The 18270-nt window shown below is 34.6% G+C and overlaps 1 protein-coding gene and 1 long non-coding RNA gene across 5 annotated transcripts in view; one reads left to right on the plus strand and one right to left on the minus strand.

Annotated features, from left to right (window-relative positions):
* The window catches only part of LOC149800653 (myocyte-specific enhancer factor 2C-like), a 229759-nt gene that overhangs the window by 114023 nt on the left and 97466 nt on the right, over positions 1–18270 (plus strand). Inside the window, exon 1 of one of the 4 annotated variants that reach the window (XM_089954671.1) lies at positions 13294–13399. The exons of 2 other annotated variants lie outside the window; for them this stretch is intronic. Coding sequence is in view for 1 of the 2 variants with exons in the window: in XM_089954669.1 (XP_089810795.1) it covers positions 13953–13969 (17 nt within the window). In the remaining variant the exon portion in view is untranslated. Of the gene's footprint in view, positions 1–13293; positions 13400–13845; positions 13970–18270 lie in introns of those variants that run through there. One more of the 4 variants, XM_089954669.1, reaches the window with a different exon arrangement.
* The window catches only part of LOC149800654 (uncharacterized), an 82420-nt gene that overhangs the window by 42696 nt on the left and 21454 nt on the right, over positions 1–18270 (minus strand). The gene's annotated exons all lie outside the window — the stretch shown is intronic.

Raw genomic sequence — 18270 nt, forward strand, 5'->3', positions numbered from 1 at the left:
CTTAATCTTATATTTTTATTTACACTGTACAGAGAAGTTTTTTTTATAAAAAAGAATACGTATAAACAAATATGATTTTTATTTAAAAAATTTAAGAATTTATGTTTTTTAACGAAATTGTTTGGTTCTAACTGGTTGTTTACATTAAAATGAGCAATATGTCAAGGTTTGATTTACCTGTTTGTTTGTGATTTTATTGCCATGTAGCAAATGGGGCCTATTTTAGGGATATTTTTTTAACAAGAAAAAATGAAATCCATGTCTAACCCAGGTGCAAAAATAGCACGGTAATGGTGTATTAAGTAGACCAACATTAGGCAGACCAGTAGTAATTGCAGTTACATTTGTTATCATTATAGAATAATAAAGAATGGATGAATTAATGCAGAAAGACACTTCAGGATTACTGCTGAAATACTTGTAAACAATGCAAGTTGAGCGAACCCTGGAAAAAAAATTTGAGCCCAAACTGCCCGTGGCCTCCTAAATTTAACAAGTCACCATATTTCGATCATTATAGAGTTACAGGTATATACAATGTCACCCTGACAGTTCAACGAGTGTGCAAAACTATTGTAGATTTGATACCACTAGGATGATGAGATAATTACTAAAATGAAAAACTTGAAAAATAAGATACATTATTTAAAGCCTATACATATTCCTCTGAGTTGAATTACTCTAATTTCTATTGTAATATGTGTAAATAATGTTAGTTACTACGAATTATGCTTATAGAATGATATTAATTGTTCTATATGATATTGAACTGTTAAGGCATGGAATTATTTTCTATAAACAAATGCAGTTTAGATGGTTTAGACTAGGTCCAGGACATTTGTCCTGAAGCTTGTCTATAAATTCTGGAGAATCTATAAAATTTCAGGACTTGTTAGTGAATAACCAATGCCTTTTGTTGCACGACTCCTACTAATATTGATTGTTTCTTGTACATGCATACAAATATCTGTAATTGTGTATTATAAGCAGATGTTTTCAGTTTTTTGACCTAAATAAATTCTAGTACAGTTTACTTTTTTATTGGGAATACTGCAACTGCTGGTATAATCTATTTTATCTGAACACCAGGGAGGTATAAAAAATATTGAGATGAATGGGAGTACCAGTAAATTGGTTTGCGTTATAGCAGATTTTGCACATGCATACATTTGGGATGTGAATGTGGTTTGATTAACAGATAATCTACAAGAAAGGGGTTCAGATAAATAAAGTATAATAAAATAAAATATTTGAGAAGTTCTAACTTACCATCATCAGAATCAGCTTACACTTTTTCAGGGCTAAGAATGTTCTCAATTCTGGAAACTCAATAACCCTTGAGAATAACATGATACATTGAAGAACACAAGAATTATTATTCCGTTCAGATGTGGAGAAAACTTTCTGCAGCTTAGAAAGACAATGTTGTTTGCAGCTTACAAAAAGTAAAATCCCAGGAACATTATTAACATGAAATTAAAACTCTTGTCTTCAGTAGGTTTTGACTGTATGCTAGCATGGACCTGTAACCAGTATTTAACCAGAGGAAACAAGAGCCAAGTTCTATTTCTGCTCAATATATCTGTTCAGTTTATCTTATTTTTATTTTAAGCAAGTCGTTGATCTATTTCTGCCACTTGATCAAAGCTCAATTTAGACTTTACACAGACCATAAATACTACACTATTAGAAGTTCAGAACCTCTTTTAGAATGTTTAATTTGGGATACTGTTTGATGTGAGATTTCTAAAAATAATACTAGGCACCAGAGATAGATCATAGTATAGATTCTATCTTAGAAGTGACACTTATAAAGGGGATTTCCCAGATTTGATAGTTCTGATTTAGAATAGTTTCATTAATAGATGCACAACTCAGCACCTAGCTACTGTTTTAGGACTGAATACAATTCTTTCCATCGGGGGGGGGGGGGGTGTTAGTGGCAGGCTGGAGGTGGTTGTCAAATTTTAACTATCTGCTTTATTTTTAAGTGATCTAGTGATCTAATCAGATCAGATCAGTTCTTTTTCTTTATATTTGTGTCAGTGTTAATCACAGTTTATTTGTCTTGTCTTTAACATTGATGACATAGGTATGACTTGTTCTGTACATTTGCATTGCTGTAGACAAATGTCAATATAAAGTTTCTGTATTTAGCTAATCCTGTTGTTATGTACAATAATGAAAGTAGATGAGTTTATTCATGAAGGGTACCACTTAAAAGTTAACAAGGGTTTTGGAAATTTCTTACAAATTGCCAAGGAACAGCTAATTTTGTAATTTATGTACAGTGTTGATGCACAAATGATTAAATATGCAAGGAATATTCTAATTTGGTGACATCATCAAACTTCACTCGTTAAAGGAGAATATGCGGCAAGATTCATGCATTGTCTGTTGACACATGCTGTCTCTGATTTAATGGCAGTTATGATTCTGTTTCTCTCTTTTCACAAATTGGATTTTTAGCCAAAACATCAGTTACCTTCAGTAACTCCTCTACCAATCGAGAGCCCCCGCCCACACACACACACACACACTAAGAACAAATTCAGTTATGCAATAGCAATGGGCATCTTATTGCTACTATTTAATTGCAGTTATTTTGGGGCTTGGGTGAAACCAAGTACTTACCTGTTTCTCTTACTGAGTGCTCTCCTTGCACCCCGCTCATATGTCCTGGCCTAATCATCATCTATGAAAAATATGATTGTTCTGTGCATGGGCATACATGGTACACAAGTGTACCATGGCAATTTTGAGAGTAGGAGTCTATATTCACATTGATTGGATGAGGTTTATCAACATGTGTGGTTCTGGACATTTTACTGGTCATTCTCTACTCTGTACATTTTAAGGATTATAATTGTGTTTCCTTTATCTTTTATATAACTTTTACATAATTATGAAAATTTTAATCATACTGGTCATGGAATAGTAAAGGATTTTAGGATGTCCATTATCCGATATCATTCTGTCCATTAGGACAAGCTTACTACCCCTCAACTGCTTGGAGGACTGCCATGAAACTTTACTTTTATTCCATGGTCTTGTTGGTCCTAAATGAAAATGGTGCTGGTCAGACAGCCAATATGGCTACCAAAGCATCCATCTTGAAAATAGTGTTATTGCTACTTCTCATACATGAATGGAATATCAACATTGGGTTTCACTAGAACGCTTCTTATGATGTCTAGTTTGTGCTAAATACAAATAGTGCTGATGTGACATCCAATGTGGCTACCACAGCAACCGTCTTGCAAATGTTGTTAGTGGTACTTCTGAATAGAAGGTCATATAGACATGAAGTTTTCATTAGAAGTTTTCTTAAGAGCTATAGCTGGTCCTCAATGAAAATGGTTGCTTCAGCAACCAGTATGGGTCACCACAGCAGCCATCTTGAAAATCTTGCTTATGCATCACCTCTTCAGTGGAAAGTAGTATTTTTACCAGAAAACTTTGTAGTAAAAAAATGGTTCCGTTCAGAAAATCAATAATGGCTGAATGGTCATATCAACATGGGTCTTCATTAAAAGACTTTTTTGATGACTTCTTGCTTTTAAATAAAAATGGTGCTGATCCAACATGCAGCATTGCTGCAATGGCTTACATCTTGAAAATCTTGTTTTATTACATTTTTGATAATGCAGTACCTTCCTGGGTTAAAACTGATATCGCAACAGTGGCGATATCACTTTTTGAACTTCTTTGTTTTCTAATTTAGTAAATTTATCAGTCCTTAAGTCATTAAAATCTGTTTTTCCTTTTAAAGCCTATTTCATTTTTCTTCTTCTCCGTCCACCTCCCCCCAATCAAGATGAACAGATCTTAAAATGCGTCAGGATTGTTGACCCAGAAATATACATTTATTTCATTGAGAAGGAGGTGCTAAAACAAAAATGCTTAAAAAGTACTCCAAAAAGTAGGCTTCAAGTATTTCATTTTTTAAACTTGTTTTCACATGAATCCTACAAATTATTAGTGACTAAACTTAGGTGAACCATAAGCCTACAAATGTAAGATGTTATTATATGTGGATACGATATTCTGCCATGTACATTGTCTCTTTTATTTCATCATGACAAATGGACATATTTTTAGGAAAACATCTGATTAAATACATCAATAAAATTGTACTAAGTAGCTGTTCCAACTCCAAAACAATCATAATCATGTTTGAAAATGCTGGAGATATCAGGCATTGTTGAGTGCTTATTGGAAACCAGAATTACAGAAGTAAACTACATGATTGCCATGGTCAAAAGGTCACATTTGAATGCAGAAATGTACAAAATAAAAATAAAAAATAAATTCAATGCAAGTAAACTCACAGTCATTAAAATCCTTTGTTTAAGTATGTTATGCTGTGAAATCTATTGTATGTGATCACTTGGTGTGATTCCTACAGTACCATTACCACAACAATGTTTTCTGCACCAGAAATGTGATAATTTAAAAAAAATTCATTTTTGTTTGCAAACAGTCATTAAGGTGACAATATAAATCAATTTCAAGCATGATTTTTACAAGAGAAAAAGGTATCCATAGTAAAATTATTGTGAAGTTTGTAACTTTTTTATACATGTAACTAATGATCACATTGGCAAAGTATGGAGAACGCAGTCCGTAGACATTAGATTTTGCATTAAAAATTTATAAAAAAGAAAGTCTATGATGTTTTACTAAACATAAAGAAATATTCACTTGTGAAGTGGAAACTTTTTTATTTTTTATTGTCTTTTGTGGATTTGCCATTCATGTTAGTGCTGTGTTTTCCACTTTGCTCATGAAATATTTCTTTATGCCTACTAAAAGAACGTAGATATTCTCTATATCTCTACTCCTTCTTAATGGAAAGTCATATTGGCTTGGAGTTATATCTTGTTGGTCCTAAAGGTAAATGCTTCTGTCCGGATATAAAATAGGGCTAACAAGGTACATGGTTTAACATACTAAACCTTTTTGCAATTTATTTTAAATTTGTTGAACTTAACCTTATGTTAGCATTACATAAGCACTTCTTTGCCCAGTTGCCATAAAGGATATATATATATATATATATATATATATATATATATATATATATATATATATATATATATATATATACACACTTTCTTTGTATCTGTAAAGTATCTTTACACTATTTAAAGTAGCATACATTAGTGTACAATCTCTTTCTGATGAAAAATGTGAGAACTTGGGTGAAACTGGGAATCTACTTCACTGTGCAGTGTAAATGCATCTGGAGGTCACATTCTAGGTCTACACACTGTACAGTATTCTGGTAAATAAAATAATTGGAGCTGTCATAATCCACACTGATGTTGCCATATTCAGATTGCAGACTTTAACACAATTCAGCAGATGCCCTAGTAATTAAGGAACCATAAACCATGTTACCTGGCCAAGCATTTTATGGTTTGATATAAAGGAAGTATCAGCAAGTGTCATTTTGATAACATTGTTTTTAAAGGATAGTCTTAAACTCTACAGTCTGCTTCAAAAACTGTCATGTAGAGAATCTGTAACTGTATCAATTTAATTTGAAAGTAGGGGCTCCTGGTAGCTGAGAGGTCAGGTGTTTGCCTTTAGAGATCACTCACACATCTCACATCCGTACATGTGAACTGGAGTCTTGGCTTTATCAACGTGGATATGTGAGAAAGCTTGCCAGTAGTTTCTCACAGGGAGACCGATGCAATATTACAAGTCAAGTTAAAAGTCTGGGATTTTTAAAAACCTAAAAATATCTGAAAACACAAGTTCTTTAGATTACAATGATTTCAGATCAGTGAATTTGCAGACAATTAGAAATGAAGCATATATATGCTCATACTTGTGTATCATTAAAATATTTTCAGAATATTACAAATTATAAGATCTAGATATGCTGTAGTACCACACTTGAAAAAGGTGCATGTTACTGGTTACAGGATCACAAAAAATTGTAATCAGTTAGTCAAATAACTCAAACCATGAAGTTCAGTCCTTGACAGAAACTATGTTTGCTTGACTTTCTGTCAAAATATGCTTTATTCATTTTGACAGTTATTTAGTTACTCCTTTGACAGTGGTTTAGTTTAGTGCTTTGTTGGTGCTCATCCAATATCCAGTGATGTGATAGTATGCATGTTTAATTTATATTGTGTGATTGATCTTTGTCCATGATTGAGGGTAAAGTTTTGGTCTACCTGACTATTGTCATGTTTTTCTGAAGCTGTTTATTTGAATTTGAGTTCATGACCTCACCATGAGTATGACCTTTGAATGTTCTGTTCTGGAAGCAAACTGGTTAGCAATAGTTTGAAATTTTCTATTAGTTTTTCAGAAAATGTTATTAAGATGTAGGTTAAGTGGGAATGCATATAAAGAGGTTTTGTAAATAAAGTCTTCATTCCTGTTTTTAATAACAGTCTGTGGAATCACTTTTAGTTGTGTTTAAATATAATTTGAGAAGAATCATTTATTTCAAATATTCACTGGAATTACAAAGTGCTCATTGCCTTTTGGAACTAAAACACCGCTCTGGGATTATTGTGACTCACTCAGACATTCTGGATTATATCATTGTGATACATTAAGACTTTTGGTGTATCAGCATATTCAGGATTATTGGATTCATTCAGAACTTTCTATTCTTTTGGACATGTGTTAGAACATTCAGGGTTACATGTATCTGGGATTTAATTCATAATACTGTCTTGAATTTTCACTTTATATTCATGGGAAATAAATTATATTTGATTTTACCACATTGGGCTCTATCTTCAAATTCATGGGTAAAAGTTTTGCTTCACACTTTCCTATCCATTCTGTGACATGTCCTTTCCATTCTGTGACATGAGAGCTATTTGAGATTAAGGGATGAAACTTGTACATTTGTAATGCACTGCATTGTATTTGGGGTCCCGTCTTTGAGGACAAGGTCACAGGACATTAATTTAGGTTTCAGTTACATTTTCTTTCTGCACTGTAATGTAACTGACTAAGATAAATGAATTCAATTTATACGTTGTCACAAGAAGGTGTTTTGTATTTCTCATTGGGGCCTTATCATCATGGTCAGGGTCACAGGTATATATTTCATGATTGCTTTTGTTTATGCTTTAAATTTTACATGCATTGTTACATGTTGCATAGTCAGGTTTCATCACTGTATAATTTCGATGACCTCACCAAAGAAGGTGGGGGGGCTAGAATTCATTGAATTAGCTTTTTTAATTTGGATATAGAAAACTAGAACAAAAACAACTTATCTTTTAATACATCATATAATGTTATGGGCTTTTTTGTTAATTATACACTTGTTAAGTGTACTACTCAAGTTCTCATGCACAGATGATATGGAAAATGCGTCTAACAAACCAGCATGTGTATCCTTGGAAACAAATGATAATACATACTTTATCTATATTCAGAAGCATATGAACAGATTTTATTAGCAGGAAAAGAGTAATTTCGATGGAATCATTAAACCACAGGTGCACAATAGATAATCACCATTGCATTTTCCCAACTGATATTGAAGCATAATACATGTACTAGTACAAATTATCAATTTTCCCCAATATGTTGTCAGAATTTTTTAAATTCATAATTGTGTATCAAAGCACTCAGCAAGTACAGTGTCTTGGTAGGAAAAAATAGGTTGTATTAAATCCTTGCTTACAAAAAACAAAAACATATCATACTGTTTCAGCATTCTTTTACAAATAAAATTCTGGATGTATTTCTTGTGTATGTTTGTCTTTTTCTTTGTATTATTGTGATAATCTGTTAATCATGCACATGCACTGTCATTGCTTATATATCTCATATGAAACTTTCCTTTAAGTGTGACCCATTTCTGAGATCAATATTGTTTCCTGATGTAAAGACTATCTTTGAGAACAGAATATATCACCTAAATAATATACATGTATATCTCTTCATATTATCTTACCTCTGAAGGGGTCCCTAGTGGCCAAGTGGTCTAAAGCACTCACCGTTCTGGATCACTGCCATCTCACCTCTGTCTGCATGGGTTCGAGTCCAAGACTCGGCTAGCATGGGTACGTGGGAAAGCCTGCCAGTAGCTTCTCGTGTGTCAGTGGTTCTTCCCTGGGTTTTCCAGGTTTCTTCCTCCACAAGTTATACTGGCTGCCATGTATAGCCTATCTTGTGCTTAAAATGGCGTTAAGCCCTAGAACAACAACAACTTACCTCTGAAAGACAGAAAGATAACCTATACATTCCTTCAAAAATGCTTGAAGTAACCTTGACACTAAACATTACCTGATAAACTAAATATTGACCATGTGACAAAACCCTTCTGTACAATCGTGGAAGTTCCAATCTGAATCACAGTTCAACACCGACTCAACCTCCTAGTTCCTCCTCATGGTATTATTCTCTCTACAGAGTACTCTCATGTTTATCGCAAGAAATACTATGCCCTTATTATGCAATGTTCACCAAATGCTGTCAGGGATTCTCTCTTGATGTACAAGTGCTCTTTAACTTGTTTCAAGGCTTTTAGTGTTTCCCCAATATAGTCTTTTCCACAGTTATCACACTGGAGTTATAGATGACTGGGCACTTCTAATTCAAAGGAGTTAGGTTTTTTTGGACATAGTTCAGGATGGCAATGGGCTCACCAATGTTTCCTATTGTGGCAAATTTGTACTTGGAAGGCTTTGCCATTTCCACAGTAGTCCATCCAGAAGATATGTGGTTTTCATTATGTGGATGACACTTTCACCATGATGCATGAATATTGTAGTGAAAAATTCACAGAGCATCTCAATTCCATTGACAAAAACATCCAGTTCACTTATGAAGTGGAAGAGGACATGAAGTTGACGTTTTTGGATACTTATGTTCACATTTTAGATAATGTGGGAACAAATGTTACCATTTACCGCAAACCTATCCACAGACCAGTACCTGAACTTCAACTCCAACCACCATCTAGAACATAAGAGATCAGTGGTGAGAACTCCATTGGGTGAACAAGTTATTAGTGTTGAGGAAGACTTGGTGTTGGAGGTCGATCTAATTCAGAAAGCTTTGAGGGCCAGTTATTACAAAGACTGAGTGTTTGTGTTTCCTGATAAAGAACAGAGAAAGAAAGAACATCTGAAGGAGAAAGGAGACAAATTGGTAGCTGTCCCTTTACCATATTGGTGAACTCCCTGAAAGATTACAAAAAAATCTTCCAAAAGCATGGAGCTAATGTGATCCCCAAACCCAATAACACCATCCACTCAATTTTAGTACATCCAAAAGACCAAACTTCTTTGAATAAGAAGTGCTCGGTCATCTATAAACTCCAGTGTGATAACCATGGAAAAGACTGCAGTGGGGAAACTGCTATAAACCTTGAAACAAAGAGTTAAAGAAGGCTTGTAGACCAACAGAGAAACTATTGAAATCATGGAGTGGAAGCCAGTCTCGAACCATGATTCTGGATTGAAACTTCCACCATTGTACAGAAGGGTTTTGTCACATGGTTAAAATTTAGTTGGTCAAGTGACTCCAGTTCACAAGTCATTCCTCTGATAAAGGCCTTGTGACAAGGTCGAAAGCTAAGTCATAATCTATTAAGTTACAGAAAGGTATCTATTCTTAGTTTCATTTCCAGATATGGTGGTCATTGCCCTAAATATGAATTTTAACCAGATCACTTGGACTGGTTTAGGAATTTAATAGCAGAATACCATTTTTGTACAATTATTATAGGTTTCAAGACTGAACCAACTACATCTAAAATGAAGTTATAAAGAGGAAATATGCCATTGAAAAAGACTGGGACAACAAGAACATGTAAAAGTTGTCTCAGAGACGATGACCACTTTGTCACAGATAAATGTAAACCTGGTTTAGTTTACTGGAAACTGGAAAATGAAGATAATAGCCTGTATACATATTGAAACTATTTCAACACTTTGAATCACAGAAGTTAATCCACTATAGTGAGAATAGTAATTGATGTGCATGTCTGCTTTTGTCTTCCTTTGTATACTACCCAGCAGTAAATATAAAAGAAGTCTATAATCAGATATTAGCTCAGTGTAGAACTGATGACTGTTGATTTTACAGTTGTCATATTGATTCATAAATTCTGCCAACTGTCTTATTCAAAAGTTGTTTTCCTTTATCATAATCTTTAATAAGCCTGTGGCTCACTATGTTTAGGAACAGCTTGATCACAAGTTGTGGTGCATGTCAGCTCTGTTTATTGCTGCCTACTGACAATAGCTGGAGTTAATCCATGTAATAATTAGGTAATAATTTAGATTATTAAAAGTAGTTTCATGGCCAGGTGGTTGATCACGGAGGCACCAGTTTTGTAGTACAGGTAAAATATTCCCTAGTTTTTGTTTCTGCTTGAAATTTTAGCTCAGTTGGTTGTAGACCAGAAGAGATCAAGTGATGGTCTGTTGTCCATTGTTCATCCATCCTTCTGTTAGCTTGTTTGTTATTGCTAATCCTTCTAAACTACTAGGATGATTGCCTTGAACCATTTACACATTATCTCATGATCTACTTGGTCAGACCGCTCTGGTGGCCTAGTGGTTAGAGTGTCCGCCTCGGATGTGGAAGTTCGTGGGTTCGATCTCCGACTGAGTCATACCAAAGACTTACAAAAATGGTACTAACAGCTGCCTCGCTTGGCGTTCAGCATTAAGAGGTTAGTGTTAGGACTGGTTGGCCTGGTGTCAGGATAATGTGACTGAGTGGGACATCATGCTACATATCTGCGGCATGATTCCCCAGTGCTACTAGATCACTTTAAACTGCACACTGCAGACATCGTAGCAATATGACTGAAAAATTGTTAAAGCTACATTAAAAATCCAAATCCCCCTCCCCCCACTCTACTTGGTCATAAATGAAATGGTACGGCTTGGACATCCAATATGTCCACCACAATGGCCATTTTAAGGATCTTACTGCTGTTCATCCAGAATGGATGTCTGATCAAGGTGAAGCTTTTACTATAAGATTTCTTATGATGTCTTGTTTGTGCTGATCTCTAGTCTGGTATAACTGCCATCTTGAAGATCATGTTATAACTACTTCTCCAGAAAGTATGGTCACTTTCTTATGGGGTTCATTTAAAAATTTTTTTTATAATGTCTAGTTGGTAGTGAATATAAATAGTGCCAGTCTGATATCCAATATGCACCGATCTTGAAAATCTTATTACCATTACTCTAATAAATGAGAAAGCCATGGTGTTTCCACTAAAAAGACTTCTTACGAGTCTTGTTGGTCCTAAATGAAAATAATACCTGTCTGACATTTAGTATGTCCACCACAGCAGCTAATTTGAGTCTTGTTATTGTTTAAGAATGTTAGAGATGGTTTCAACACTCTGTAGCTAGTTGAAAGAAGAAATGGTCTTATATTGAATTCCTTGAATTTCTTTAAAGACATTAGGGCATCAGTATCCTTGAGGGACTCTTGTTTTAGTTTGTTGGTTTTAAAAAGCTTATATTGTGTCTCAAAATTTTGTGTACTTTTTAAGCACATTAACCCCTGGAGCTTTTTGCCATTTTTGCCTGAAAATCGAGTAGGAAACACATTTTGAAAGCTATTTCTGAATAGACTCGAAAACACCAAATCCCCGGTCATCTTTCAATAACATACTGCCTAGTTGTGTTAAAAAACTTCATTTTTCATTGGCTATTTGACTCATGCATGAGCAGAAGGGTAAAAGTTGGACTTTTTTTTTTTTTGCTAAATGGACACATTATTTTTGTATGGAGACCACTCTTTATTCCAAATGCCCATCTTATCCTACTTTTTGCAAAGGCCCATCTGTCTGCTTGCAGTTCAAACTGGTTTGCCTTAGATCTGAGACCAAAAAGTCTAAAATCCGGACACAAAATGGGATTCCGACCACTGGCGAATTTTGTGTAAAAAAAAGTCGGGTCCAAAAATGAGGTTTTTCTATCTGTATTTTGTAGTGCAACTAGATATTCCAGATTATTTGGTATCATTGTAGAGCTACATCTGTCTACCTTTCTATAATACCACCCACTTTAGTGCATCATGCATGACCATGACGCTACAGAGCTCGGCAGTAGGCTACTACCTCCTGCCCCGTAAAGTCGTCGCTAGGGGTTAATGTGTTAACAATAATTAAAAGTTCAGAAAATATGGCACATTTACTTATCTTGAATATTTATTGTTGTTCTGAAATTTTACACCAATATAGTTTAGGCAAAGTCTATCCAGTCTTGATTATTGAATGCTCTGCACCTTGAATATCTTTTCTTTAAATTCAGACAAACATCCTTGGTCACTATGGAATCTTTACAGTGGTGGCCGAGTACTAAACTGGATAAAAAACTGACAATGTTGGGTCAGATCAACAAATAAAGGGGTAGTACAAATTATTTTAAGATACAGCTTTCATTGTGACATCACTTTGCTTGATATTCAGTATGGTTTGTACTGGATCAGACCTTTAGGTCAAACTAATTATCATGTCTGTGTACTTTAACCAGTATTTTTGGGAGCATATATAAAATAAGCTTCTAAGGAATATGAATGTACGAGCATTGAAATAAAGTCTGTAATCACCAGTTAAAGGTATGTGTAATCAAATTCTAAAAAATTACACCCATTACAGAAATAGTTGGTATTGAATGATGCTTAAATGACCTCTGTGGCTTGTACTTTAGCTAGTATTAAAGATCATTTTTGTTGACCGGGTTAGTTATCACAGCAGTTTCCATGTATTTGTGTATATCTTTCTGTGTGTCTCTCCCTCCATCCACACCCTGGATCAAGGTTGGTGTTTCAAGTTTATCGATTAGTCTCAGTGTTAAAGGTTTATATTTGGTAGCAAAATTAAAGGTAGGGTCGACAAAAATAGCCTTTTGTGTGACAAAAAAGAAATGACAGTTAGACCATCTTCAGCCTATTGAAGCCATTGTGGCTCAGTGGTTATCACATAGGACTCCCAAGTGAAAGAGTGGGTTTGAATCCTACTAGTGGATCAGCCCAAGTCAGCTATTATGGTGTGTCCATGGACAAGGCATTTCACACCAATCATATAAGATATCCTACTTGTGCTGCAAAACATCAAAACACAGAGACAGTGTAATAGGAGATCTTGGCATTAGTGTATCTATTTAGACAACATCATAGTTTATAGAAAACTGTGTTTTCTGTTTTGGATCCTTATTACTTAGAGATTTGTGAGTCAGGGTCACCTTTAGCTGTTGTCAACTCATAAGCATGTGTACAAATTATACATCTCTGAAGTACTTGTATGAAAACAGGAAATGCGCTTTTGTCATAAGGAGTTACAATGTCATTGCTATCAACACTTACGACATACAAAATATTAGGAACTTGTGGGAGGAGAAATTTATAAATAGGAAACTCAAACCAAAATAAGGTAAAACAGTAATTCTACCATACATATTCTTTTTACATTATCCTTTTACACAAATTTGGTTAATTGGAATTATTACATTTATCGCTGCATACAGTAATTTTAGGCCTTGATTATTTTAGGTTCTTCATTATTAATTCACTGTTCAGCATTTAGTTCCATTACACTGTTCTTGTAAGGAAAGCAACATGAAATCAAATGTAAATTACTGATAATTTACTAAGAAATAGTTTTATATCTTTTTGAAAGTAAAAATTGTTTTATTTCAAGTTTCTTCAGTTTACAGTAGTAATGTACTTTTAAGATTTCATTGTGTTTCATTTATTCCATTTTATCTAGGGTCATTATGTGTTAACAGTATGGTAATGAGTAACCTTAATTGTGTTGATAATTGGTTTGATACTATGTATACACTCAAATGACCCAAATTGGGTATGCATAGATAGAGCTGTAATACAACTGGTCACCAGACTCTGTGTGGGCAGTCTATTTATTGATCATTGTGCTTCATCTAAAAAGCAACAGTTGTTTTTGAGAGGGGGAAACATTGGTACACATGTCTGCCATTTTGGGGTAAGTGCCTTTTTTCACTTAGACTCTCAGGCTACTTTGAACGATTGGGAGTTGTGTTAAAAATGTCTGCTCTCTCTCTCTGAGTAAATTTTGTGGTCAGCATAGCACAACACTTCGATCTCACAGTATGATTCATGTAAAACAAAATAGGTGATAGAATGATTTTCATTTTTGTTGGTTTTAACAGCACTTTTAACACATTATTGGCTATATCATGCAAAGGAAATGGACGCTACGTGGTAAGTGCTTTTCCCAAGGACAAATTAAGGGCAACTGACCTGGGCAGGTATAGAACCAGCAACCCTTGCATTATGAATGATGATTTACTAACTAAGCTTTTGTGGCTGCCTGGATATGAGAAGAAGAACCTATTGACTAATAACAAAGACTTGGTTGCTCACTTAGAAAATAAAAGTGGTACCCCTGAATGAGAATCTCCAATCCAGTATTAAGTAAGACCAAGAAAATATAATTTTGCTGTGATACATTTATTCACCTATGATTTGTCTTTAACTGCCATTCATGTATGATTTTTATTCAGCCACACCACAGTCCTTACTTCGCACTCCAATATAACCCCAGCTTTTTGATATTATTTCTTCTGATGACTTTTTCTTCATTGTCTAGGCCAGGCAGATGAAGCTTCTCTAGGGTGGGGCTGGATAGGCAATTTTAAAGCCACATTCTATGATGTAAATAAGCGAATAAAACCAGGTCACAGGCAGTAATTTGCACATGCTTGGTCATGGCAGACAAGAAATTCTTGTTCAGGTTGCTTATGGAATGCATGTTAGGTCATTTATACTGGCTTGACAAAGGTCATTATTTTTGCAAATTATTACTTGAGGGAGGCAGAGAATTTCAACAGATTTCGCAAAGTTATTGTTATTAGTAATTTTATTTCAAGTCTTTATCAAATGATCACACATGAATCTTCAAGATGGCTTTTCATATTGCTTTGACTGCAGTTTTTTATTTTCTATGAACTATAACTTACATTTTGCACACTAATGGTTAATAGATGAATTCCAGTTTTAGGAGACCATTGCTTCAGGTGTTTTAAGAGACTATTGCTATAAATGTTTAAGAGGCCATTGCTCAAGCATTTTATGAGACCTTTACTCAGGTGTTTTAAGAGACCATTGCTGCAATTGTTTAAGAGACCATTGCTACAAGTGTTTAAGAGACCATTGCTTCAGGTGTTTTAAGAGACCATTGCTACAAATGTTTAAGAGGCCATTGTTCAAGTGTTTTATGAGACCTTTTCTCAGTTGTTTTAAGAGACCATTGCTAGTTGTTTAAGAGACCATTGCTACAGGTGTTTCAAGGGACCATTGCTACAAGTGTTTTAAGAGACCATTGCTACAAGTGTTTAAGAGACCATTGCTACAGGTGTTCTAAGGGACCATTGCTACACATGTTTTTAAGAGACCATTGCTACAGGTGTTTTAAGGGACCACTGCTATAGGTGCATCTGATTGTGACTAATAATGTTTCCATCTTGACTATAATGAATATTGGAAGGCAAAAAAACCTAAGGCTGGTTACTTCCAGATTTTTTTACATCAAGGTTTCTTATAAGGATGCTAATTAATGTTGTTCACAATCTGTTTACATCTGGCTAATTTATCTGAGCCTTCTTAAGTGCAGAGCATCACTCTGAATTATTGCATGCTTTTGCACCATGAATCTGCATTTAGTATTTAGAATTTGACTTCTTTATTGCTAGCACATCTAGCATGTGTCCATTCTGAGACAGGGTGTATTCATGCACTTGTGCTTCATTTTCCTTCCACAAAACTAGTTCAGCCATTTAAAATGTTTAGTTGCAGCACAGAATTTTCTTGAATTATTGAGACTTGGAACAAGGCCTACATTGTAGAGGAAACATTGAACAAGTTGGTTTGTTTGTTGTTTTTCAACAGCATGTTCATTATAGACTATAGCAAGCAATGGAAATGGGAGCCAAGTTTCTTTCCCAAATATACATATATGCACCCAGTTTGGACTTGAGCAGGTATTGAAAATGTGTCTCTATGAGTCCATTACACTACCAACTGAGCTACCATGGTTCCCATAGCGATTGAGAATAAAAGTTAAGTAAATTGGTTTAATTGAGAATTCTGCATGAATTTTGGAATGTACCTGATTTCATACAGAAAATGGGCCCTGATTTTTGTCCCTTTTATCCTCTAGAGAAATCATTGCATAGTGACATGATATTGGGTCTTCTTACTTTCTTGTTATCATGAAATATTTTGGCAAAGCCCAGTTCTTTTGTTATGGTATCCCAAAATGTGTTGTTTTTTATCTTGGTCAGTGCATCAGTTAAAATGTTACATTGCACACCATGTCACTAGAAGTAAAATAAAATTTAAAAAATAAAATATTTTAACATCAGTATGACTGCTGAATGTGAATGATGGAAATTTTTCCATATCATTGATGGTTCACCAAGGTAATTAGGTGTGATTCTAAGCACACCATGTTTCATTTTTGATAGTTGCAAATGAAGCCTTTCTTTTTTAACCTCCCACCCTCCACTTCAAGTAATTTTTGATTGATCTTTTATCATGTAAACTACATTTGAACTGTATATTAACAAATTGTTTGAATACACTGATTATAAGTTTGTAACAATTAAATAATCATTGAGCATTGTAGTTATGATAATCCTGGAAACACTTTTCTTGGTCCACTTGTTATCTCATTTTGTCTTGAATTTCTTCGTTTTGTCTTGAACTGAGAACACCTTACCATCAACTGAAACACCCTTACCTGACCATTTTGTGATCTCACTTTGTCTTGAACAGATGACACTTCACCTTAAACTGGAACATCATTACTTATGTGATATCACTCTGTCTTGAACAGATGACACCTTACCATTAACTGGAACACCATTACTTGATCATGTTGTGATATCACACTGTCCTGAACAGATAACACCTTACACCCTCACTTAACAACATTGTGATATTACCCTGTCTTGAATAAATCACACCTTGCTATCAGCTAAAACAACTATACTAGACCATATTGTGATATTAACCAGTCTTGAACAGATGACACCTTGCATTCAAATGAAGCACCCTTATTTGACAGTGTTGTTATATCACATGGCATTGAACAGATGACACCTTACCTTCAAATGAAGCACCATTATTTGACAATGTTTTTATATCACCTTTTTTTGACAGATAACACCATATGATCAAGTGAAACACATTTACTTGACCATGTTGTGATATCACCCTTTCTTTAAAAGATGACATCTTACCATTAAATTGTACTAAGGTATAGGGCAAACAGTGGTAAAATAATGTTAACAGACCTGTTGAGCCATTTTGGATTGTAAACAGGTACACAGTGTGCCATTAAATTTGCATAGCACATGACACATGCAACTCATTCATTACTCTGGTCCAGATTGAGCATAGAAATATGGTCTATTTACAATAATCGTGTTTTCAAATTTAGGGGGCCCTCTTATAGTAGGTGGTCCTGTCCATAATTTATTTGCTATGAACACCTTACTTGCAAACTGGGGTGCTTGTATTGCATAATAAAAACATTGACATTAAATTTCTTTAGAATACTTTAGTACTCTCACAGTAGTATTTCTTCCTAAAACTAAACTAATTTAAAATCATTTTCATGTTCTTTTTGAGAGAGGGTGTGTATGTATGTATGTATGTATGTATATGTGTGTGTGTGTGTGTGTGTGTGTGTGTATATATATATATATATATATATGTATATGTATATGTATATATATATATATAATGGCAGCAACTACTTGTCCTGTCACTATTGCCTTGCTAATCTATTTTCATGCCAAAAATAAACCATCTGTTTGATGTTTATACATCCTCCCACAGAGTGGAGAAGTCACTACAACCATTTGCACACCACTGTCTATGTCATATGGTCTTATGCAGAAGGTAGATATAACCTGTCATTTTTTCACAGACACCATACTGTGCAGATATTTGCCATATAACCAGAGAGATTGATGACAAAAATGTCTGCAAATTAGTGGTCTCTTTCTGTTAATAGTCTCAGTATTACCACTGTCTGTTCTTTCTAAAAGAACTGTATAGTAAGCCTTATTCTTCTGTCTTAGAACTTTGTTCATTGAAGGACTTCAGAGACTACCTCATGTTCCATCTCTTTGTGGTGGACATACATTCTTACATAAACATATACTGTATAATGGGTAAGTCGCTATGTTCTAAGGACAATAACAGGCCCTGCTCAAATGTTCAAGACTTTGTTTCCTCCATCTTAATTCAAAACAC

The sequence above is a fragment of the Sinohyriopsis cumingii genome, chromosome 4 (genome assembly GCF_028554795.1).
Source record: "Sinohyriopsis cumingii isolate HCF-2022 chromosome 4, ASM2855479v2, whole genome shotgun sequence".
Lineage (NCBI taxonomy): Eukaryota > Metazoa > Mollusca > Bivalvia > Unionida > Unionidae > Sinohyriopsis > Sinohyriopsis cumingii.